At 24.9% G+C, this 26,371-nt stretch overlaps 1 protein-coding gene across 4 annotated transcripts in view; it reads left to right on the plus strand.

Annotated features, from left to right (window-relative positions):
• LOC126903795 (SCY1-like protein 2) overlaps positions 1–26,371 on the plus strand; it is an 82,675-nt gene that overhangs the window by 20,569 nt on the left and 35,735 nt on the right. For all 4 annotated transcript variants that reach the window (XM_050682280.1, XM_050682282.1, XM_050682281.1 and 1 more), the window contains exons 3-4: positions 11,382–11,744; positions 17,304–17,418. In XM_050682280.1, coding sequence (XP_050538237.1) covers positions 11,382–11,744; positions 17,304–17,418 — 478 coding nt within the window. The remainder of the gene's footprint in view (positions 1–11,381; positions 11,745–17,303; positions 17,419–26,371) is intronic.

The following is a 26,371-nucleotide window of genomic DNA, read 5'->3' on the forward strand; positions in this document are numbered from 1 at the left end:
AAATTATTTTTGTCACTTAATGTTTTTTAATTGGTGACTTGGACATTTTAACAGAAAAAATAATTCAATAAATACAAATATTTTTGTCATAGATTTGCTTTATTTTACAACTTGTAATATATTCAACCATGACATATTTTAATAATGAATTAAGTAATTTTAACATTTTGTTTACACGCATTTTTGTCATAATAAAGCGAAATGAAATAATTTTGCTACACAAAGACAAAATATTTAATTTTATAGATACATAATATTTTTAAAGACAAGTTTTATTTGTGAAAAAGTTAAAAAGTTGAATATTATTAACTATTCATTGACATCACTAATTAGATAAAAATGTTTCACTAAACACTAATATTTATTTTAGAGGACTATTCATTTTTTTTTAGATATTTTGCCGTAAACAATAAATGTTTTTATTCAGTTTTGTTATTTTTTATAAAGTGTTACCTGTTAACCTCAAACTATACATTTTAATTCAAGTTACTATGACATATAGGTATTCATTTCATTTGATATATAGTTATAAGAAATAGATATATTTTTAGTATCCACGTTTCATTACATAATACTTATTCATTGTTTTGAAACTCGTTGAACTCATCCATATGATTCTTAAAATTGTTTCAGGTAAAAAAACGTCCTTAATAAATACAGGGTGGCCCACCACTCACTGACAACTTGAATAACTTTTGATCCAGTTAATATTTTTAGTTGATTTTTTTTTTAAATAATAGTTATACGTTAGGTCTATAGCTATATCTCAATAATTAATTTTTTTACATTTTATTAAAAATATTAATTATTTTTAAATTTTAAATAAAATGTAAAAAAAAAATCTAAGATAGCTATTTTGTAGAGTAGAATTTAAGAAAAATTTTAGTAAAAAAATATCTTATTAATATTCAGTAGTAAATATTCTGTAGCGTTTTGAAGTTTGTGAAAATTTGAATTTTCATGTACTATTTTACGGTATTAAACATTGAAATACGTATTGAGAAAAGGACAGAAGAAAACGCTATCTTTTCATGATTACTGTGTATACATATGATGATAGTGTGTATACATTACAAACTTGGCATAAATACCATGATAAGAAATTAGATAAGGCAATTATTACTTATCACTCTCATTCAAAAGTATATTGAAAAGATAGCGTTTTCTTCTGTCCTTTTCTCAATACGTATTTCAATGTTTAATACCGTAAAATAGTACATGAAAATTCAAATTTTTACAAACTTCAAAACGCTACAGAATATTTACTACTGAATATTAATAAGATATTTTTTTACTAAAATTTTTCTTAAATTCTACTCTACAAAATAGCTATCTTAGATTTTTTTTTTACATTTTATTTAAAATTTTAAAATAATTAATATTTTTAATAAAATGTAAAAAAATTAATTATTGAGATATAGCTATAGACCTAACGTATAATTATTATTTAAAAAAAAAATCAACTAAAAATATTAACTGGATCAAAAGTTATTTAGGTTGTCAGTGAGTGGTGGGCCACCCTGTATTACCGAATTTAAAAAATAAGTAAATGTACTTTATACATAGGAATTACTGTATTTATAATATGCAACTGAGTTGTCATACATTGTTAGCAATATTCCTATCGCTGTAGAAAATATCTAAAGGAAGAAATGATTATGAATATGTCAAAACGATCAAAAGTTTTTTGTGCGTGCTCTGGTGTTTGTTCGTTTTTTTCATTACATATGTGTGTATACTTATGTTTTCACCCTCTATTACTGCTTGAATTCTTCTTTGACAGTCCTGGCGTTATAACTAAGTCTGATGAATGACGATGTCAATATGACCATGACATATTGATAATACATCAACGATTTAAAACGTTTTAAATTTGCATTGGAAGTTTTGATGAGATATCACAAAATCAGGTCTCAATTACAACATTACTCAAGATTTAGTGTTACAATTTAGAAAATCTCATCAAATAATTTTACCCGAGACGAGGGATTATAATATTCATCATTAACCCTAACACATATATACATTAAACACATGTACCCTGACACATATTACACACTAAAAAGACTTGTTGGACCAAAATAGCATGTCTATCATTATCATTTGTTGCTTCATGATAATGTTACCAAAATTGTTGCTCTAAAAAAGAATATAATTACAGCCACTCTAAGAAGTATTTGCACTTAAAAGTTTTACCAACTTTTTTCGGTTTGAGATATCAATTTACTTAATGTTGTACAATTTCACAACATCATAAATCTTAAACACTTTTATACAAAAAATAATAAATACTGTTTAGAAAGGGACTAAGACTGCTATGAACAACGCTTTTGTTTTGCTTTTGAATACACTTTAAAATTATTTTAACTAATTAAAATATCAATTTATGCTATATTATAACCATTTTATAGAGCTTTAAAACAAAACATTTATTAGCTTCAGTTTATTAAACAAAAAAACTTATCAAAATTAAATTTTAGCAGAGCATAAATCTTAGTAAAATTATTGATTCTAAGAAAATTCGAAAATGGGAATAACTATTAAAATTTATACTATTACTGTTATGTCATATTTTTAAAAGTTCATTATGGAACATAGTTGAAATATTACACTGTTGTAATTTGTCATGATCAAAAAACAATACGATACCTTAGCAAAATGTTTAAACGCAAAATCTTGTTGTTATTAGTCGCTAAATGCGTTCAAATTACACTATTGTATAACCTTTTGCTATTGATTTTTTTTATTAATATAATGACATCAGAGAATACGATTAAAAATATTACATGAATGTATCAATATATTGTATTGAAGTTCTTCAGAATTGATATTTTTATTTACAAAGTATGTATTATTTTATTATCAGTTAATTGGCCTATAATTTGCATTCGTTTGTACAATTGGACTTAAAATTGATATTTAACCTGCTTAATAACGATCATGTACAATATATACAGGTATGTACTTTTACTATTACTAAATTTTTAGTGATATTAAGCTTTATTGATTTAATGAATGTTAGCTCATGAGTTTCTATAATTTGTATAAATAATTTTGTCCAATTAGAATCATCGAAGTGACATTTTTTAAAGATCATTAATTGATTTCATTCTCTTTGATAAATAATTTGAAGTAGAGAAAAATGTTGTATAATTATTAATCAAAATATAAACAACGTTATTAAGTTAATGTTAACCCAAAAACCCATGTGAACATGATAATGTTGAAATATAATACAAAAACGTTGTTAGTAATATATTTGGAAGACAAGCTTAGCTAAAAATTTCATTGTTTATTCCCTAATTATTGTATTGTCCCTTCATGGGAATTCAATATCAATCCAAATATTAGACAATACACATAAGTACTAGTTATTTAAAATGTTTACATACCAGTTTATTTCTAGAGAAGTGACGTTTAAATTTCCGTTGTTTAGATACATATTAATATGAATACATAAATATTTATTATGAATTAGACGATTTTGCAATGTTATAATAGGAAATGACTAAATATTAGCTTTTTTTAGTAATTCTAAAGACGAGACGTATTATATGGAAAATTGCAAAATGTATATAATAGTATCATATTATAAAGCAAATGCACTCGACATACTCGACGATATGAAACGTATTTCCGGTGTAACCCTTTTGTACATAGCCCTTAGTTATCATTATTTTTATTTTTCTCAGAAAGGAAAACTGGGTTAGTATGTATCGTAAAGGGAAAAATAGTTTATTCTGAAAATTAGTTAAGAAAAAGTAATTTAAAAAATAGTATTCTTTATATTAATATATTTTCCTTTTCAATGAATATAAAAATGATAGAAAGATAAATAAGTTAGTACAAAAATCATTGGAAACTATACAATTTATATTTTGGTAAAGTTGAACATTTATAATTTAAATAAATAACACAATTAATTTTCGAGTACTCTATAGGTTAATATAAAAAAATGTTATACTGTCTATTTTAGTTTTTACCGAATTAAAAAAAAAAAAAAACTTGGTAAAAATTTTAGGTTTATTCTGGAGTTGGTGATACATTCATTTCGAATAAATAGTTGAGGCTAAAAAATATTCTAAAAATAAACACCGCATTATTCCAATGTCATGGTTACGTTAAAAATAACTCGGTAAGCTTTTACCGTTGAAGAACACGTGACGACAGACCATTCATCATTTTTCTAGACAACCGGAAGATCGAATCCGTTTGTTATCACTGAATGTACACCGTATTGGCCGAATGGCATTTTTAGGTGGCACGCGGTTGACTGGGGTAAATAGTAATTTCCTGGGTTATTTAAAATGCCTTTGGAGTATGATGGGCCAGTTCCGTTTAGATCACGAACGTGACAAGAATTCAGTGTGGTGTATACACACAACGAAGAAATAGCCGCTTCCATTGCCCCATATTGTCGTTCTGCAACCAAAATAGGTTTGCGCAGTTAATCTGAGTTTCGTAGAAAGAAGAGCAAATTATTTTTATATCTTCTGCGGATGTCTTAACTTAGTAAGAGAAGCGTTTTCCCGGAATCCTCAGCACAGTGTAATTAGATTGGAATTGCAGGTGATGACGTCGATACAGCATCTCAATCCCCTCAATTAGAACATGCAACTATAACAACTTTTATACGTTACTTGACCTTCTGTGGCATTTACTCTTTTTATTTTAAAATATGTTTGACGTTTAGATTTAAATAATCTGCGCAATTACAATAACATCGAATCCAGTTTAGAAAAACTGGCGTGACCAATTTGCATTTACATTACCTAAGAGGTCTAAAAAATAAATATGTATTTTATTTTAGTATTATTATTACACTTTTGGGATACTCAATTCCGTGTAAACGCAAATTCGATTGTGCTAAGAGAACATTTTGCTGTTTTCCTATTCCACTGAAGTGTTTTGTGTATAATATAAATTCGTACTAAACTTTCTTGTCGTCATACACACAAACAATGAACTTCCGCCTTTGTTTTAGGCTGTGATAGATATTGCAATGACTTATATGGATATTCCCAACGGCAATTGCGTGTACTTTATTTGTCGAAGAAACTATTTATAGACTGGTACAAATTAATCTGTTTTTACGGCTAATACAACCATATAGCTACAGTAGAAAAATTTTATTTTTATTTAAATAAATGTTGTTGTTTTTCTTAACTTAGGGGTCAATTTTAAATGAGTTTTAATCAACTTTAGATTTATTATTATCTGCTGAGGCAAATCATTCGATCAAAACATCGAAATTGACTAACAAAAGTAGAAAACACAATGTTTATTATATGAAGGAGAACAATTTTTAATTTACCAGTCAATATGTATTTGTAAGTCCAAAATTTTTATTTCCTCGTCGTCATTAATAGCTGTTCCATTTTATACATAATAATGAATATTATGTGTAACTGTTCATTAAATTTATCAGTGTTCCTTTTTTTTGAAATTATATTTGGATAAAACTTTGAACTAGTAAAGTTTAAATAAATAAAAAATATATGCTGCAATTTATTAATATAGTGGGTGTCACGAAGTTCTCCAAGAGTTTATTTTTTTTTTCTTTATTATTTTTTTAATCTGATCTTAAATAATATTTAATGTATCCAATATTTCAGAGTTATGTAATATTATTGGTAAGGATTACATCATTACAATTACAAGATAGAAATTTCCAATTTGATTATTTAATTAAAGTTTGAGCCTATAAGTACCAATTTAGGAAACCCAAAGATGTATACGCTTTGCAAAAACACGTTTCTAAACTAATAGTACTTCCACCAATTTTGACGATTGTCAAATACAGTTTTATTTATAATTAAATTTAATTAATTTCAAAACGTGTAATTTTTATATAAATGAAATTTTATTTATTTTGTCTTTGATGAAATTGATCTGTTTTAAACATTTGTATATGGTTTTTAATAATTATGTTTATTTTGAAAAGAAGAATCGAAATATTACGAGACAATGTTATCCAAATTGAAAAAAAAATATTTCAAAAATGACTGGATAATAGAAAACTTATGGATAAAAATTATACATTTTTTCTAATAAATTTAAATGATTATAAAATCACGGTTTATCATGTACCTGAAAATGTGTCATTTTTGTTTATTTAAAATAATTACAAATGTAATAAGGAATGTCGTTGAATATGTTTTTGTAGTCTATTATTTTAATGATTGCAACACCTCATAACACCTTTTCTTCTTTGTTCTGGTTCACGTGTAAAATGATATTGTACTCGGCTAAAAGGATAAAAGCTTTACACACTATACCAGCACATTCTTACTTCATGAGATTATATATTTTCCGTCGCTAAATTAAATTCCATTGCTTTTCGTTAATATCATTCTGTGTACGCAACTTCCTAACGCTCTTGACTACCCCAACTTTTGACGTGACACTAGTATTTACAGTCCATTATATTTTCATATTTGAAATGCAAAGTACTACATAACAGTCATCTGTACAACACATACATTTACCTATGAAAATTATCTGTCAGAACCTACAAACTGACCTCAGTCACCGACAGCGTCTGTTAACGTTTTTGCAAACCATGAGCTTCGAGTAATACCAGGAAAACCCTAACGGCTTGTTTTTATAGTATCCTATTATACTTGCCAAAATTTATGAATACATGGAATGTATAATTATAATGTTTAACATTTCCCATACACCAGCTGTCACTATTGTATCTATTTTTCATGTAAATTATACTTTATATTTTTAAAGTTTAATTAAATTGCATTTTTTCAACAGATCTTTTAGAATATAATTTATTTTTGGAATATTAAAAACATACAATGATTCAGTTTTCTATGCATTTGTAAATACATTGTTTTTGTTTTAATTAAACTTAGTTTATCGTACCTTTCTTTGAATAATTGTGTTTGTAAAAAAATCATTCTATTTCACTTATTAATAACACGTATACTGATTAATAAAGCTTTAGTATTCGATTAAATGTTATTTAGGGTATTCAAAACCTACCCTAAATAACAAATTTTTCTCTATAATGTTTAAAAATCAAATGATAGTGCACCTAAACGATTATATTAATTTTCGAAACTAGATCACTATGATGACTTGGACCGCTGGAAAGTCAGTACAATTCACATGGGACCCTACAAATATCTATTTAAATATATCATGAACTAAGTGTTAGTCATTATAATTGCAATGTCTTTAGATGACTTTTTCTCCGTTCCACCATCGCATGAAGTAAGAACTTTTTTTCTAGACCGACGTCTTCAATTTATTAAGTATAAATAAACAAAAAAAAAATTATTTTCAGAAAAGTAGTAAAAAATGTACTACCTGTTAATTTACATCGTGGTGACTACTAATATGCGTTATGGTAATTTTTTAGTGTTTGAAGTTGTAGGCTAACAAAAACAAATAAATTTGACATATTATTGTATTAATTGATTTAGTGTTAGCAAACAGTTGTATTCAATCAGCACTACAAAGTTCAGTTTGCATCATTTAAATGAAATTTGAAGGGTCTATATTGGTATGTGGTTCACTGAGCATTTAAATTCTAAACTCAATAATAAGATGTGTTTGGTTATGTAAAGCAATACGATATCATCAAACAGAATCTGAGTAAAAATATCTGGTAAAATATTTTTACCGGATAACAATCAAACGAGCGTATAAATCGAATATGAAAATACACAGTATAAACCTTCCTTAAAATCTTAAAAAAATTTCTATTCGTTACATTATAATAAGTAACTATTACAGTATATATTGTCACCAGTATAGTGGGGACCTGGCATAGAGTCTACCGGAGTAGCCTCTAGTATAGTTTGAAATTTTACTGTTATTATGAATACAGTCATACTTCCCATTAAAAAAAATTGTTTGGGTATTTTGCCAACCCAACCTCCTGGTAGGATGAAAAAAAATTATTTAACTACTTATTATTATAAAATTTTTAGAATCAAAAATTTTTTCAATAGTTTCTATAAAAAATAAGCGTCTTATTTTTAATGTTGTACTCTGTAAACAACACAGTTGCAATAATAGTAATCATATAATATTAAATAATACGTAAATTAATTAACAAGTTAATGATATTATTCTGAAATATTGAATTTTAACAATGGCTCATAGCTAAAGCAAATTATGTTGTTGGGATAGTGCCTTACAAGCTATTGTTTTACTTTGACCTCACTACGGAACTTGACATTTATTTCACTACAGTAAATTTGATAAATAAACAAATATTCTACATTTTTTATATTTCATTATTATTTTACAAAAAAATATTAGGTAATTGAGATTTAGATACAAGTTATTTTTATGATTTTATTCATAAATTAATAATAGATACGATGCGTTTCTGAAAAGGTATTGTTTTCGTTATATTGTGTATTTAATGAATAATTTTACATAATAGAGAATGATTAACTTCACTAAAACACACTAGTTGATAATTTGTTTATTGTTTTTTTAAAATAAATTGTAACATAAAAATTAAATTACATGTAATATTTTTTAACATTATAAATTCTATAAAATTTATGAAGAAAATAATTACACTTTTCGTGCAATTCTTTAAAAAAGTTGAAATTTTCACTCATTAGAAACACACAAACATAAAAACTCACTTTGTTATTCACGTATGCATTTAAACACATCCTCTTTTTGTAAAATATGTAACCAGATAATACTTAACCATCCTTTGAAAAATACACTGTGTCATCTTAACAAATATCATTGAGTCTAACACGAAATTATGTCTCTGAGTTATAAACAAAATACTAAATTTTATAATTTCCCAATTGTGAACAACCTTGAGTTAAAAAATATACGAAATTTCATGTACGTAAATCGATGAAGTGCTATAAAATCAAATTTAATGGTATTTCTACAAGAGAAATCACCGGAGGGATTGTTAAGAATTTTTTTATTATGAATGAATACCTGTTGTTATAAAAATGGTATATAAAAATAATATGATCTCAGTTCCTTAAATATTAAGAACAAGCATCTCATGTACTACGTGAAAAAAACAAAGGTAATAAAATACATCGATTTGATTACCTGCATGAAGAACAATAAAACAATAAATTGTAAACAATAACATTATATATATATATATATATCAGTGGAAATATCTGTATACGAATGCTGCTATTTCATTTTTAAAGTAAAATAATAAAATATGTTATTTTATAAAAATACTGTGCAGAACTACACACAACAAGTACAAGTTATTATTTTTAACTAAGTTTATTCATTTTTTATTTTATTGAGCTTTTTAACATTTTATTGTAAAAATGTATCTTAGTTATTTACTAATTTTAATTTTAAAAATGTATGACTATTTCATTTTTTTAATTAACAGTAATTATTACCTACACAACCCCATTCAATCCCCTTGTTAAAATATTCAGCACTATACAATTATTACATGATGAAGGCTTAAAATTAATTTTAATGGATGTAATTAATTCGTTTTTTTCTTAATGTGGGAGAACTTCACATTTTATAAACTTCGTTATTTTTTTATCGAAATCATTGTTATGAAAAAAATTAAATTATAAACATTTATAGGAATATTTGTGGGCTTCAAATTTTGTTCGTCATAATTATAATCGTTCTATAAATAATTAATTGGTATAAAATGAGTGCATAAATGAATTGAAATGCTTAAAATTTTCAGTATAAATTGCACTTTACAAACATACCGTAATAAAAGAGTCGAAAATATTGTTATAATATTGTTTGTATAACGTTAAATTAATGTTATAAAAATGTTTTGATAACATTATTTTTTTAAATTGTTATCTGGGTATATTCAATGAATAAATCAAAATGCCGAGTCGATATTAATATTTCATGTGTATGAAATATAATTTTAGTATAGTTCTGCTAAATCTAAAGCGGTAATTTATTAATATTTTTTATGTAAAAAAACAACCAACTAGTAATTTTAACATTGTGCATGTGTACTACAAGCCTACGCAATACGTGCAATTCAATATGGTTATTTAATAGTAGTAAATTTAATAAACAATAATAAAAATGAAATTATCATTTTATTAAGCCATTGGAAAAAAACATTCAACAATTACTAATACAAATCAAATCACTCGTTCAAATTTTAACACGAATGCGTAGTACAATAACAAAAAATATATATCGTGAAAGTTGGTCATTTTTCTATTATAAAAAAAAAAAATACTCAATATTTACAAAATAACCGAATGGATTTCTTTCCTTCGACTCTTTCGATAACGTTGTTCAATTTCAACGCCTATCACACGAGAATAAATATATAGGGACGTTTTTTTAGAAAACTATAAATTTATATCTTCATACTTTGATGTGTTATATTTAATTACGCTATAAAATTCTAATGCTATGCGTATTACCCTAATAATACACGTGATGACAATACAAACAAAACATTTTCTTTTTTGTCGCGAAGTAATGTGAAATTTACATTAATTTTAAAAAGAAACGCCATAATGCTCGTTTTATATAAATGCGATCTTCAATTATTTAATTTCTCAATTATTGTTTTAGTTTTGAATTATATTTCCCTTAGTAAAAACGAGTCACCGTGAAAACAATTATCAAGTAACCATAAGCTTATTTATTATTGACAATACAATGAACAATACCGGTGCTAAGGTTAGCGCGTTTCCTTATAAATTAAAAATTGCGAGGCCTCCAAATCCCAAGATTATAAAAAAAGCGCATGGCCCTAAGCGATCACATATCATGTCCACCCTTAATACCAACCAACAGTGTATTTCTTTCGAAATACTAAATTATATGCAATTGCTTTTTAAGTTTTTTTTCAAAGTATAATCGCCCGTAAAAAAAACTTAATCCCAAACTGAATTACATCTGATTATTTTATAATTACAACTCATTACAGTTTTAACTGCGTTAATAATTTTCGTTGCTTTCAATATTATTTATTCCGACATATTTTATTTAATCAAATTTTCAGCATAAAAACTTCTCTGGATAGAATAATTAAATTATGTAACATGATTATGAACAGTGAATTTAAAAATTATTTTTTATAGATATTGCACTGCTATAACGATAGCGTACTAAGTATTTTTGAGTATTTAATAAAAACTAAAGACACGCGTTTTGAAAACAATAAGTCCAATATTTTAAGCGTATTTGTCGTTATTATATCTTGTACAATTAAAAATTTATTTTATAATTGATAAAACAATTAACTCGTGTCTCTTCAAAATATTCATTTTTACAATTACAAAGCATTTTTAAGCTATTCGCTGATACTGTTCTATTCATAAATGAGCTAATGAATTTAACAAATTTAATTTTAAGCAACGAAGAATACAGATACCTTTGCACTAATCAACAATTAATTTTTTCAGGAAGTGTCCATATTTGTTTTCGAAAAAAAATTGGCTGATAAATTACACAAACCCCGACGGAAAGAAACAGTAACAGAAATATTGAAAAAGAGTGTTCATTATTTAGAGATGCTAAGGCAGCCAAAACTCATACTAAAGGTTGTACATTCGGTGGAAGACTGTAACGAAACACTAGCTTTTGCTGCCGAGCCCGTTATAGCTAGTCTTGCAAATATATTGGCATATCAAGCGTCTATTGGAGGCAGGTCAGGCAGTGGACCGCCATCGACAGGAGCTTCTCACACAACATCTGCATTGCCCAGACCAGCTCATGCTCGGGAGTACAACTTTTTAGACTTTGAAATTAAATACGGAATTAGACAGGTATTTAATTCATTTATTTTATCAATCGATGTATTGTATAGCGATAGTAATATGTATTTAATATACTAACCTCGGGTGATATAAAGAATTGTAAAAACGATATTGCTTCAATTAAAAAGTACCGTACAACATATCTTTAATCTTACTTTTGACTATACTGCTTTATAGATTATCTAATATTAAAGTCAGTTATGTGAAATTTTACTTTTAACTTTACAAATGCCATCAGAAAATAAATCATCCAAACATGATAACAAAATTAGCGGCTAATCAACGTATATCCCCTGTAATATATTACTTGAACGAGTATTGAAAAATGAATTTATTCAATCGTACCAAGCAAAACCACGGCATTTATAAACTAATCATTATAAATTCCAAAAGTTTATTATGACGTGTTTATATCGTTATTTGTATTTAACTTCAATCTTGTCGAACCCCAATTCAACTTGTTTGACCGTTTTCCAGACATAATTTATGATAAACATTTTCAAGGCCATAGTAATGAAGTGTACCCTAGTAAAATCCGAATTCATGAAGTTAACATTCAACAATTACATGATGTAATTGTTAACTTGTAATTCATTAGAAATTTAATGTTGGATACTGTTAAATTGCCTAGGATGTTGTGTTTATGTTAAACATTATTTTTTATTCTTAAACACTTATTTAATATTCCTCTATTAAAACACTGTAAAATACATTAGGTTGTTTTAATAAAACAACATTTATTTTTTTTTCCTTTTTGTAAGCAATAAAAATGCGTAATTGAATAGCATAATTATTTTAAAAGTACAAACTCTTATCAATCGGAAAATCGTTTGAAACACTTAATGAGTAAATTAAATGCTTTCCTCGGTTATATTAACATTATTATTTTCTTTCTACATAAATGGAAAAGTTAGTGTAAATTAAATTAAAAATTTTCTTTTTACATTCCAAACATATCATTCAATAGAGCCTTTTACGAAAACAAAGAACGAAAGATAAATATTGCTTCAAGAATTTAATAATAAAATTAATGTGAAAATTAATTCTCTTGGCATATTATAACATTTAATTAACAACTAAAATTATAGCATGGAATTAATTGAATTATTTTTAATTTATCTTATCATTAAGTTAGTTTCGAATTCATAACTTTTGTGAAATAACTAGGCACTTAACAATCCATTCATGTTACGGAGCTAGTATATAAAATATTTAATGAAAATTGAATAATAAAAATACATAATTAATAAATCTCTTCTAAATTCATTAATTTAAGAAAAATTGTGTTGATTTTCATTTACTATATTATTGATATCGCTGTACTAATTCCTGTACTTTTTTCGTTTAACAAAACTATAATAATTTAATCATAACAACTTGAGCTTATACATGATTAATTACATGTATACTTAATTTAGTGTAAAAAAAGTAACTTCCGTACCATGTATCAATAAACTATAGCTAAAATATATAAACAATATTTAAAGAAAGAGTATTCACGTTTCATAGAATTAAAAAACTACAAATTTTTAATGGGATTTAACTATGTATCGTTAAATTTGTTATTATTAGTATTTATCTTTAAATTATTAGTAAAAATATTTTAAAAGAAGATTTTTGTAGCATCCCATGCCTCTCAAAGTTGATACTAAATTTATTGAATGAACAATTATATCAAATTCTAATTCTTTTGATGTTTATTATTTTAAAACAATATTTCAATTATTTGCATTATACTTATTTAAACATTAATTATTTGTCATTTAACTTACAATAATACTTATGTTATACTACTGAAATATTTTAATATTAATAACAAAAGAATCGGTGGCATATTGTAGACATGACATAGTTATAGTGGACAAGTTTAGATGATATCTAACAGTGATTAACATCATTATCATAAAAAAAAGCTTTGATGCAAATCTGTAGATAGTGTCTAGTTTTAAAAAATTGGTGGATTATTCCAAAAGCAAAATTAACTCTTATTTTTTGTTCTACTTCTACTGCCATTTGCATGTAGGAAATAGGTCATCAACAAAATTTTTTTTTCAACTTTTACTCCATAAAATAAGCTTTATTTTAACATATATTTAAAAGATACAGTATTCCCGGAACATTTTCAAAAGTTAAGTTGAAAAAGTTCTACTTTTTGTACGTATGTTTCAAGTTTTCAAAGCCTCATGTATAAGGGTAAATTTGCAGATTTCAAAAAAAGTATGTCGCATGAAAGGGGTATAAATAATGTATTTAGAAACAAACATTTGTGTTGATTTATACATTTTCAAAAAGTTATAGCAAATTAAAGTTGAAAATTTTAACACAAAAATAGCATTTTTTTTAACTCTGGCAGCCGTTCACACGTAAAAAATAAGTTTTCGGGAATTTTTATTTTTTTTATTTTATAGTATGTAACATAAGTTTTGATTTGACATATGTTTAATAGACTTAGTATTTTTGGAACATTATGAAAAGTTAAGTTGAATAAGTTTAAATTTGTAAAAATTTGCTATTTACCTGAGGGCAGGTAAAGGGTCAAATTTTCAAAAATATTAATTTTATCAAATAAAATGGAATTACTTATGGTTTCAATTCAAAAAAAATTATTTTGATTTGTTAATTTTTCAATAAGTTATGGCAATTTTTAGAAAAAAAAAAGTGAAAAAAATGTCGAAATTTACTGACTTTAAAAATCGTAATTTTGGGGGGATTTACGGAGAATGAAGGAAATTTTTTCAATTTTTATGGGTAATGTCTTCAGCTAGATGCGATTTGTGATCTTTTGACGTACCGAAAAATCGGTTCAGTGAAAAAGTAATGACAGACAAAAAATAAATAAATAAACATCATGGTAAAATTAATTCCTTCTCAGCTTCGCATCGATGCTAAAATTAAAGTGATTAATTTAGAATCGCGTTGTAATTTTTAGGTGGTACAAATACAGGAGCACTAAAAGATTTTTAGCACTCTTCTAGTTATCTATGATTTTAAGAATGAATGAATACATGATTAAAATACGCATAATTAATACTAAAATGTTAATACAATGTAAGGTTTTAAATTATATTTTTCTTAATTAAAAAACGGAAATTATAAATGCTGAAATTCAAGTTTATTATTTGTTATACTTACAAATCTAGTGAACTATAAGTATCAGTGCCGAATTTTCATGAATTGTATCAACCTTGCTATGACTTTAATTATTTTTTTACTAAATTTACTACAATAAGTTTCTTATGTATATATTTTTTATGTGTGTCGCTTCGAGAAGTTTTAAACCAATATATCAGTTATTGGGTAAACGAAAATTTGAAAAAAATTTATTCAAATACATTCTATTTTTTTTTATATGGCCTCGATTTTTAGTTTACATCATGACCATTTGAATGTAGTTCCAACACTGATATGAATTAATTTCTGAGAATTTTATAAATAATATTCTTTATTTATTGTTAAATTTATTTAAAAAACAATTATACTTCTCAATTAATTTAACATGCAATCTATCAATTGTATTTTATTTATTATAGAATTTTCAGCATATTTATTATTATAATTAAAAGCTTCGCATCGAAGCTAAAAAAAAAATTATTTAACTTTTAGTTAAAGAATTGTTCAAAACGAAGTTATTATTGTATTTAAAATGTATTTAAAATATTTGAAAAAAACATTTTATAATTCAAAACTAATTTTTAATGATACTTTGCGTTCAACCTTTTTAGACTTTAAAACATTAAATATTTCGTAAAGAATAATAATAAAAGAAATAAGAAGAATTTATATACAATTTGAAAATCTAAAAACTCATGGGTCATTATTTATAAAAAAAATAGTAAAATATTACAAGTGGCATCCTCTATATACGCTCTTTTAAAACCCACATAGACTTACTGCAATTATATAGCATTATATAAATCATTTGCAACTACAAACTTTTTGTGTGGGCTGATTTAATATAGCTCGTTTGATACCTACAACCTTATTATCTCTAAATGTAAAATAACTCTTTAATAATTTTAAGCTATACTATGGACTCAGAACAAAAATTCAAATCAATTTTATAATACTCTAAGTGCATTTTTCTATATGAATAAAATATTTAATAAAAATATTCAGACAAAAGTGCAATTATACTTTTTGTTTTCCATAATTTTGTTGTTTTATTTTTGTATTACTATTATAGGAAAAAGGTTACCAAAATAATAAGTAAAAATATGTTTGGGTAATTTAAAAAAGTTACAAGAAAAACAGATTAAGTAATGAACTAGGCTAAAATCGCTGTTTGATAATCTAGGTAACTTTATTAATATTAAATAGAAGTTTTTAACTTATATAACATTTAAAAACATTTAAAAATAACAAAAAAATCAGTCTTGTTTTTAGAAAAAAACTGAGATTTAATTTTTAATTTAAATACTATGTTTTATGCTACCTTTTTTCATTTTAAAATTACAAAAATTTAATTGGATAAATTAAAAATTAATATAATTAGAGCTTTTGCATTTATATAGCATTCACTTATATTAAAATGGATTCCCGGCACTGATCCAAATAATTTTTAAGTTTAAATTAAATTGAAAATATACGTCTACTTGTTATTAAATTAATTTCTGTACTTAGAGGTAAATAGTGCTACAGTATCTTTTGATAAGTGGGGACTACCCCTTAACCTATTATAATCATAATTTCAGGTGACATTTGAAAATTAGAATAAACATTGTTCATATAATAAACTTACTGGTGTGTATCATCTCTATTTTAAAACTGTTTGTTTTTCTTCCTCTGTATATTTTATTTTAAAAACAGAGAAAAGAAGTATAAAGTTTAACCTCCCTGAAAGCTTTTCCTGGAAACATTAATAATGAAATGTACTTACATAGTGGTTAATTCTCTGTAACGTATACACATTTTTTTGTTTTGATAAGATTAAATATCAATGCTATTCAAAAGTTCTCCCACATTTAAATAACTGAAATAAGGTCTCAGATTATGAATTTTATATAAATCGTTCATTTTAATTGTCCAATCACATTATTTCTACACGTTTATTATTATTATTGTCAATTTTCTTATCATTACAATTTATTATCATCAATTTTTAATATCCAAAAAAATCTATCAATTATAAAATTTTATTTCATTCATAACTAAGTATATGTATCAATCATACTTTATTTGACAGTTCATTGGGAAGTAAATCAAGTTATTGTCTGATTAATTGTTTTGCATTAGTGTAAAAAGTAATAATAAAATACTTTATTTAACCAATGGCATAATTATTCATATCTTGACATAAGTGAATGGTGTAGTTAAAAAATTACTTATCATTTTGTGTTTTATTGATGTGTCAATGATTAATTTATTTGTAACAATATTGCCATCGCTTAGTGTTTTTAAACATAACTCTAATGAAAAGGTTTAAAATAAAAAAAAATTGTAATAAGTTGTTTGAAATGGAAATATCATTTAAATTGGAAATTTATTTTAAAATATCAACAAATATTTTTAAAAATATTTAAGTTTTTTTAAATAGTTTTATCAAATTTAACGTTATGTTACTAATTACAGATAGCAGAAGCTCTGGATTTTTTGTCTCCGCAAGTACATCACCATAACGTTTGTCCAAGCAGTATACTTGTTACGAAAACAGGCACTTGGAAACTTAGTGGTTTGGAATTTATTGGTAAGTACTACTTTGTGCATTTATTATAAAATGGATTATGAACTACAGCTAAAGTCTAAGTTTTCTTAAATAAATTGTTACTTGCAATCTGTTATGTTTTAATCTATAATCTGAGAGTTATGTTATAAAAAAGTAATTTAATAACTTAGCTACTGTTTGACTCAAATAACCGGACAACAATTCGACAAGTTTGGTCTCGTCTTTGAAATAGGTAAAATTAAAATTAATAAATCATATTTTTGTGGACTGTAATTTTGTAATCTTTATTGCTATTAGTCCATGCGATAATAACAATTTTTGTATTTACCTGTAATTAGTTACTGAAGCTTTAAACAATGTAATACGTATAGAATTATTTACACATAATATTCTTAACAGACAAATTATATACACACATTGAAATTGTTAATCGTTTGACGCTCCTTAGTACCAAATGAATATTATTCGGCGATTCAACCGCACAAATGGCGAATATATAATATGAAAATATTATAGTAAAAAATCTTCAGTCAATCATGTGTCACAGTCGAACCCGATACAATTAGTTATAAACACTTTAAGATTCTTTCGCTGAAGACTAGAATAAAGTTTTGCGTATTAATTGTATTGAACAAGTCGCAATAGACGAATTTCATAAAAAAAAACATCAAATAAAATAAAGCAATCCGTGTACATCTGCTGCACAACGTTTACGTTTAAAAAGCACTCCGGACACATCTGTTTTGTAACAGTAGTGTCACCGATTAATTTTTGATTAAACTCTTCCTCAGCTGTAGGTGGTATAATTACGGACGGGTTTTCGACGATAAAAAATGTTCGAGTCTTTAATTGCTGATTCGAATGACGACTCGGATAACTCTTGCAGCGAATCGAATATAATCCAACCCAAGTTGGTACTCATGACTGAAGGCAAATCCGGACTATGAATTATATCCGCTGTTTGTGGTAATAATTGTGGATACTAATCACTACCGATTAACATATTAACTGATGACGGAACATCAAATCTAAGATTAAATTTTTATAACGCTCACGTACCGTGTTAGGCAAATTAGCATGAGACATAAATCTGGCTATTTGTGGTAAAAAATGTATTGGTTATAAAACTCAACAAACAAAGCTTTAATCTAGTTGATGAATAATTTTATAAAACTACATTACAATTTTTTAATGAATTGTTCTATAGCTCATATTCAAAAAAAAATATATGAGAAAATAGATTTTTGAGATTTTTTATACGTCGTATAAAAGAAAATGTTTTTATTAGGAAAGTTTGTTTTTTGCACTTAAAAATATCAATTTTCATAAGACAATTTTTATTTTTTTAAAAAATTGTTAAAATGATATATCAACTATAAATACAGAGAATGATGTTTAACATATGTTTTTTTTTTAAGTATAATGTGTAACATGTGAATACAATTTTTTAGTAACTCAAAGTAAAAATATCGTCAAACATAATTTTACTATCCATTACAATTTGATTTATTCACATAAAATAATCTATATGCTAATATTGATATTAAATCTCATATTAAAAAAAAAAAAAATCATTTAAATGTGTATCAAATATCATAAATAAATAAACGTTTTTTTTTATAAATTTATGATATGACTATAGCAATTATACCTACATTATAATCATTTTAAGTTAATAAAATATAATTAAATGTTATAATGGCTTGTAGCTTAGTTATAGGCGTACTATTGTTTGGCCGTGACCGCAAAAATATATTTTTCAAAATAAAAACCAAATTAAATGTTAACGTTTAATATTGCAAACATTTATTCTGTAATAATAATCTTATTATATTCTTAAAAAAAATTATGCTTATTTAGATAAGTATTATTGTATAAATATTTTAAAATTCCATATATTTCTGAAAACGTCGTATTATATCATATTTCATTTATATATTTACACATTTTAAAATTATTTTTAAACGAGATGCAATCTATGTCTTAGTTATATAATAATTTCCTCTTGTTTTAAACGTATTATACTTAGGATTAATATTTTTTTAAATTTATAAAGTTTTGAAATTGGCATTGTAAAACTAATTGTGTAATTTTTTTATAAAGAATTCTTTATAAAATATTTTAGACGAGTTAAGCAAGAACAATTAATTTGATATAAAACTGTAATTAAAATAAAAAAATTAACATTTTCTCTAATATTATTATTATTGATTGAATAATGTTTTCAAATTAAATTATCTGGAATATTAGATATATTACAAGTCAGTGGATTTGTATGTAGGAGAGACCTAGGCTAATTATTACACGAGTTGATTGTCATTATGTTAATTATTCCAAAACTAGATATTATCGATCATATTAAGTCATAAAATATGTTGTCAAAACAGTTATAATTATTTTAGTATTGATGGGAAGCACATTTAAGCTGTTAATAAAATTCTATATATATATATATATAAATAATTTGCTTTGTCAAGTAAATTTAATTAAATTTTGCTCTTTAATCGTTATTTTATGGTTCAACAATTCACATAAGTAAGAGTCTAAAGTAAACTTTTTTTTATCGTTTTCAGATGTTGTCTAAGTGATGACTTTATGACAACTTTTATTTTGAGTTGTGCATTGGGGCTAGTTATCACAAAACCTATAAATTGTCAAATATATTTTAAGTTAAAAAAGAGCAATGTCTATTTAACAAATAAGTTACGTATTACATAGTATTTTTTGTAAAAATTGTTAAGTAAAAGTATTATTTTGTTTGGTATAAAATTTAAATTTATTCCTTAGAACTGTTCAAAAAACAAGTTTTTACTACATAATGTATTTTATTTTATAAGTACAAATTTTTTATTGAAAAATAAAGTGTACTTTTTTTTGTTATTTGTCATTTTGATAACTTAAAACAACTAACCCCAAGGCTTGTGATAACCTATTCTTAAGTGGGGTCGGTTTTTACAAAATTTAAATGAAAAAAAGCTCGTTTTATATAGTATCCCTGTAGTATTTTCGTTTGATATTTTTACAACCAACTGATATATTATATTTTATTGTACACTTGTCACATTTTATAAGAAATCAGTTTCCTTTTCATAAAAATAAAACAGAAAAATTGTGACTAGGCCGGTTTTCCCTAAATATTATGAGTTTCAAAATCAACCCTAAACAGGTAATACTTTAAAATTCTAATAGTGTTTTATTCGTCCAAAGTAATCTCAACAGATTGTGCCGACTTAAATTATGTTCCTCACTTAAAATGATTGCACTACAAACTTTAAATGTAAAATATATTATTGTTTGATTTCGGTTAGTTGAAGGTAAGATTCATAGATTATGAATGAAAATTGAGCTGCATATTATCTTTAAATGTCTTAACATTTATCGTTATTCCACGTTTGCTAAATTCACTATGTTAATAATGTGGTGGCATATTTCATTAGTTCAACTGCATGACTTAAAATCACTAGTAAACAGTTAATCTAAATGCTCAAAAGTATTCTGAGTATATTTTCATTAATTTATTTACAATCCAATGCTAGTTATAATTATAAAAAAAACATTTTAATGACAACATTGAACTGTGAAACGTTCTCTTGACAATAATAACTAAAGTTATACAACTTTTAGATGAATGCAATGAGTTTTTATAACAATACGAATAGAGTTCAAGGATTTTAAATATTATTAGGAACAACTCTGAACATAGTATTTTTTTCTTCCTAATCCCTTTGCATTTTCACCATGTACGTCGACGGTTATATGATGTACCTAAAGTATAAAATTTAAATAACTTCATACGCTTCCAAATATGCATTTTCATGACTTATAGTCCGTTTCATATTCTGTAACACTTTTGGTTGTAAACATTTTATAGCTTTACGCGTTGACTTTCTAACAAAGCGGATTGTGATAAAAGAACCATATCGTTACGTTTACTTACTCCGATTTTCTGCTTCTTAGCTGACAAACGCGTTTACTTTGGTATCTATTTAAGCTTTGCTTTTTCAGTATAAACTGGTATTGACAAATCTACCCGCTGTGTTTAGCTATTAAAAAAGTTGTGTAATGAAATAATTTACCTGAAACTGCGTACGGTCTGTAAAGAGTCATCATTACTAAAACTAAATGTAGTTTGTAAACGTTGTCATAACTCTAATTGTTTTTGTATATTTCTACGTTCGCGCTCTATTTTATGCTAACAGTTTTGTGTCGTTGTTTACCAGGTTTATAACTGCAAAATTAGTTTGTAAAAGCCTTACATTTTTAATATTTGGATTGTNCTCTTGACAATAATAACTAAAGTTATACAACTTTTAGATGAATAAGTTTCCATATGTAAAAATTGCCATACAAACCGCAACACGATTGATTGGCGCTTTAACATAAAACAGTATAATAAATATTTATTGTTTACTGGAACTTATTGCACTCTATACACAGTAGCGGAATATATATTTTTGTATATGGAGTATTGAAATTATGATTGAACAAAATAAAATGTTGCCTGAATATTCTTTATATTGTTTTTAAAAGTATTTTATTAATAATAAGTTTATAAAAATTCATTCGTATAAAAATATTCTCCCAAGAATTTACATGAAAATTATTTATTTATCATTTATAAATATGCAGATAGTTATATTAATAAATATTGAAGTCACATGTTTTAATTTTTATTTAAAGATTTTATAAAAAATAATTTCTTAATTCCTGTTTTAATTGTAACTTATAAATTAATTTTTATAAATATTAATGAGTTTCAGATATTTGTGTCAATTACAAGATTGATTTGTCATTAATTTTTCTATCTAAATATAATGTTTATTTTTAAAGAAAAATTATTCTTATTAGTTATTTAAAATAATTTACTAATTATTAGCAAATTATTTTAACTAATTTTAAACTTGTTCACAAAGACATCTTGATCAATTTTTGATATATAAGATAATCAAACTATTAAAAACTAATATGAAATTTTATATATATTTTTTAAAATTAATGTAATATTTTTTTATTATTTTTTAAAATTAATGTAATATTTTTTTATTATTTTTTATAATAAAATACATTTAAAACCATTAAAGTTCACTGTAAAAAGTAAAAATACGAGTATTTTAATATTTTATACAACATAATTTATTAGTTTAAAATGCTGTGTTTATTAATATACATGTCGCAAATAAGCAAATTTTCCTGCTAAGAGAAATATTATTTCCCTAACAGTACTCATTCTTTGTAAACTAACATTTTTGTTCAACGGAACTTACAAATATTTATGTGCAACAACACAATACAAAATAATTTTGCTGTTTTCTCCATATAACATTTCATAGAAATCTTTTCAAATTGTAGCCTATTAATGTTATTGTTGAAGGAGCAATAACACATTCCACAGCTAATATAAATTATTTTGATATAAAGACATTTATACAGAAGTACCTTTGTATAGTATAATAAATCTTTTTCAAAAAATATTATTTATTTAATTTTTTTAAATTGTGTTGTTACTATTTAATATTGTACGCAACAAATAATACATTTTTTAACGAAAAGTTTTATTCATTTCGTTGTCATGTTGTTGGCAATATTATATAACTAAACTAATGCATACAATAATTATTTAAAAGAAATAGAATTTTTTTTTCAATAATTTTTTTCAAACATTATTGTTTTAACATAAACCTAGTTAATGGTGTTCTGGATTTATATCATTATATCGTTGGTGTGGAATCAAGGAAATGTACTCATATTAACTAAAACAAAAAAAAATATTTATTCAAACAATTTTTATCCAATTATTTTTGTTAGATTCCTTTTTAAACTATGTATCTTTAAAGAAACTTTAACTATCATTTTAACAATCAATTTATATTTAAATAATCAATTATACCAAAAATCTAGATATTGCAGTCAAAACAAATTTATTTTGATTAATACATTTCTCTGATTCTACACAATATCATGCAGCATGATTATTGTTTGTATAATAATCTCGCTAAAAACAAACATTAAAATCGTCACTGCCCTGATGACAGTAATTTAATGTTAACAACGTGACGGCGTGTTGTATAGGCAATAGTGCTACGCAAAAGCTTTGAGGTTTAAAAACCGTATCAGATAAAACGTATTTTAAAAGTTTTCTATTAGTTATAGAAGTACCAGTGGCTTGTACCTAAAAGTTTATTTTCCATTGTAGCTAATGTACAATGTAGTTTTATTTTAGACAGTTACTATTGAATAAACTAAATCGCATCAATCTATGTTTTCATAATCATTGTAAACATTTTTTTTTGAATAATTTGTTTTGGTACTGGATCGTGAAGAGGTTAAATTTTAGTTCCCAAGATTACACTTATCTATTATTGTAAATGCTTCTAGGTTTACACGCTGTATAGCTCTAATCTATCATGATGTAATGGCGGCTGATGGGCGAATCTCATGGAATTATTTGTACTACGGTAACAACGACCGAATTAATCCCAAGTGTTAACTCTATAGACAAAGTCTATTATTTAACCGTTGTTAATGTTACACTGTGTAATCACACCATCGAGTACGAATGTATTTCGAGCATTGACCAATTTGTCAATCCTTTAGTTCGATGTAATTATAGCACGTGCATTCGTCCAGATGAGTAAATAGATCCACAACAATCCAAGTCTCTGTTTAATGCAACTCATATTAATTATGAGTTGCATAAACAAAATGGTTATAGTCAATTATACAATAATCATTCGATATTAATTAATAATTAACATATAATAGATGTTCACGTGTTTATTTGTTTGTGAAGCTTATTTTAATTGTTCTATTGAGTGGTTCGATATCCGTATTTTTAAATAAAAAATCTTCTCCTTTAGCCATTTATATACAAGTGTGTGTGTAACCGATTTTTAATTTTGGTTTTATGTTAAATTTTAAACATTTGTTGCTCAATGTCATTCAATTTATAAACATTTTTGAATTTATACGTTTGATTATATAATTTTTTTTTTTTTTTTTGTTATATTATTATAATGAGGGTTTAGACGTGATGGTAATTAAAAACTATAGACGAAACGTTTAAAACATAAATATAAGTAGATGACTTTCATGTTTATAAACGTACACTTCTAAATAGATTATAATAATTAGGGTAAATTTAATTGATTTGATATTGTTTTTATTTAATTTTACTAACTATTACCGATGATAAAAAATGTCCATGTTGTTATCACCAACATGTTTTTCTTATTTGTTGGTTATTTTGTGATAATTTTTTTTTTCAGCGCGGCTTTTGTAATGTTTTAACATTTTATTTAATAATTGATTTGCATAAAAAGTTGTATGAAACGGTTAAAATACATTTCTGTAAATAATTTTAGCAAGTTTAGGTGGACTAGTTATATAAAACTTCATAAATATAAAATATTCAAANTGGACTATTATATAAAACTTCATAAATATAAAATATCCAAGCAACAAATTAGTATCGTTAACCTTTATTGACCACTCATAGTTAAATAATGGATTGTAAATAATAATTATATGCTGTGGTTTTCCTAATTTTCGGCAATACTTATTACTCTTCTCACAATTCAGGATATCATCAAATATTTAAAATCTTGTTATCTTCTCATTTTATTATTTATACTTTTGAACAAAAATTATATAATGTATAACTTTGCCGTAAGTATTAATACAATTAAAAGACCTAGCACACTGTAAATACGGCATATTTGAAACAACTATAGATGATATTTCAAAGTGATTAACATCACTATCATTAAAAAATGCTTCTATGCGACTATAATAATTATTTTGTTGACATGTGTATTTTAAAGTCAAATAATTCATAGAAATAATATCGTAGGAACGTATTTTGTATCTCATCATAAATTACTCTAATTAATTATGAGTTTTATTTGTTAGATGCCCTGAAAAATTTTCAAAACTAAAAACAATAGTAATTTTTTTAATTTAATTTTCTCATAGAAGAACACGCGTGGATAATTCTATTTGAAATATTGTAGTTCCAAAAAACATTTTCAAAAATTGATCAAAAAATTATTTTTTGAATTTTGAAACTTTTTTTAATTTCTAAAATTGAAGGAGTTCTTTCAAATGCTTAGTGCTAATGAGTTTAGCTAGAGTAAAATTGGACTCTTTTACAAGCATTGATCAAGTGTCTACTCATAAAAACTTATTTCACTTAAAAACTTAATTTTCAAAATTTTGTGACTTATGTCGTTTCTCACATAAATGGTTCTAATACGTGTTGCACGGTTACGAAACCTATTTAAAATTTACTACGACTTCTTGGAGTTGACTTTTTTATATGAGTTTTAAAAATAGACATAGTAATATTTGAAACGAAACATACATAATGTATTACTCATATTCTATTTGTGATTAGAATCACTCGTTTGTAATCAAATTTTAAGAATTGTTCTTCAAAACATAATAATATATTCTATAATTCATCATTTTTCTGGTGCGATAATATACTAATTATTAATGAAAACGCTCTGGTATAAAAAAAAACAAAATACAATAGAAGATAAGTAAATATCTTCAATAATTTATAAAACTTTAATGGCGTACACTAAAAAATAGTTTTCATATTCATGTTTTTTAATCATGGACTTGTTCATTAAACTTATACTTATTTACGTAACAGTAAGAACCATACAAAATGTTTTTATAGTGTTGTAAAAAATGACACACATAGTGTCTTTAAAATATTCCTATAGTTGTACAGTTTAAAGGAAAAATTTATCTATAAGGCCTTTTACACACATTTAATTACAATACCTGCATAATTAAAAGTCTAGCGTAGTTATAACTTTCATTAAAGTAGTGCCATGAACTTCTAGTGTGTCGTTAAACTCAGTTTGAGAAGTCTTACAAGCCGAAAACTTATACTCTGACGTATAAAAATTATAAAATATAAAATCACGCGTAATGAATTACTAATTACAATTATAAGATAGTATAA

This window comes from Daktulosphaira vitifoliae, unplaced genomic scaffold, assembly GCF_025091365.1.
Source record: "Daktulosphaira vitifoliae isolate Bord-2020 unplaced genomic scaffold, ASM2509136v1 Scaffold_4, whole genome shotgun sequence".
NCBI classification, from domain to species: Eukaryota; Metazoa; Arthropoda; class Insecta; order Hemiptera; family Phylloxeridae; genus Daktulosphaira; species Daktulosphaira vitifoliae.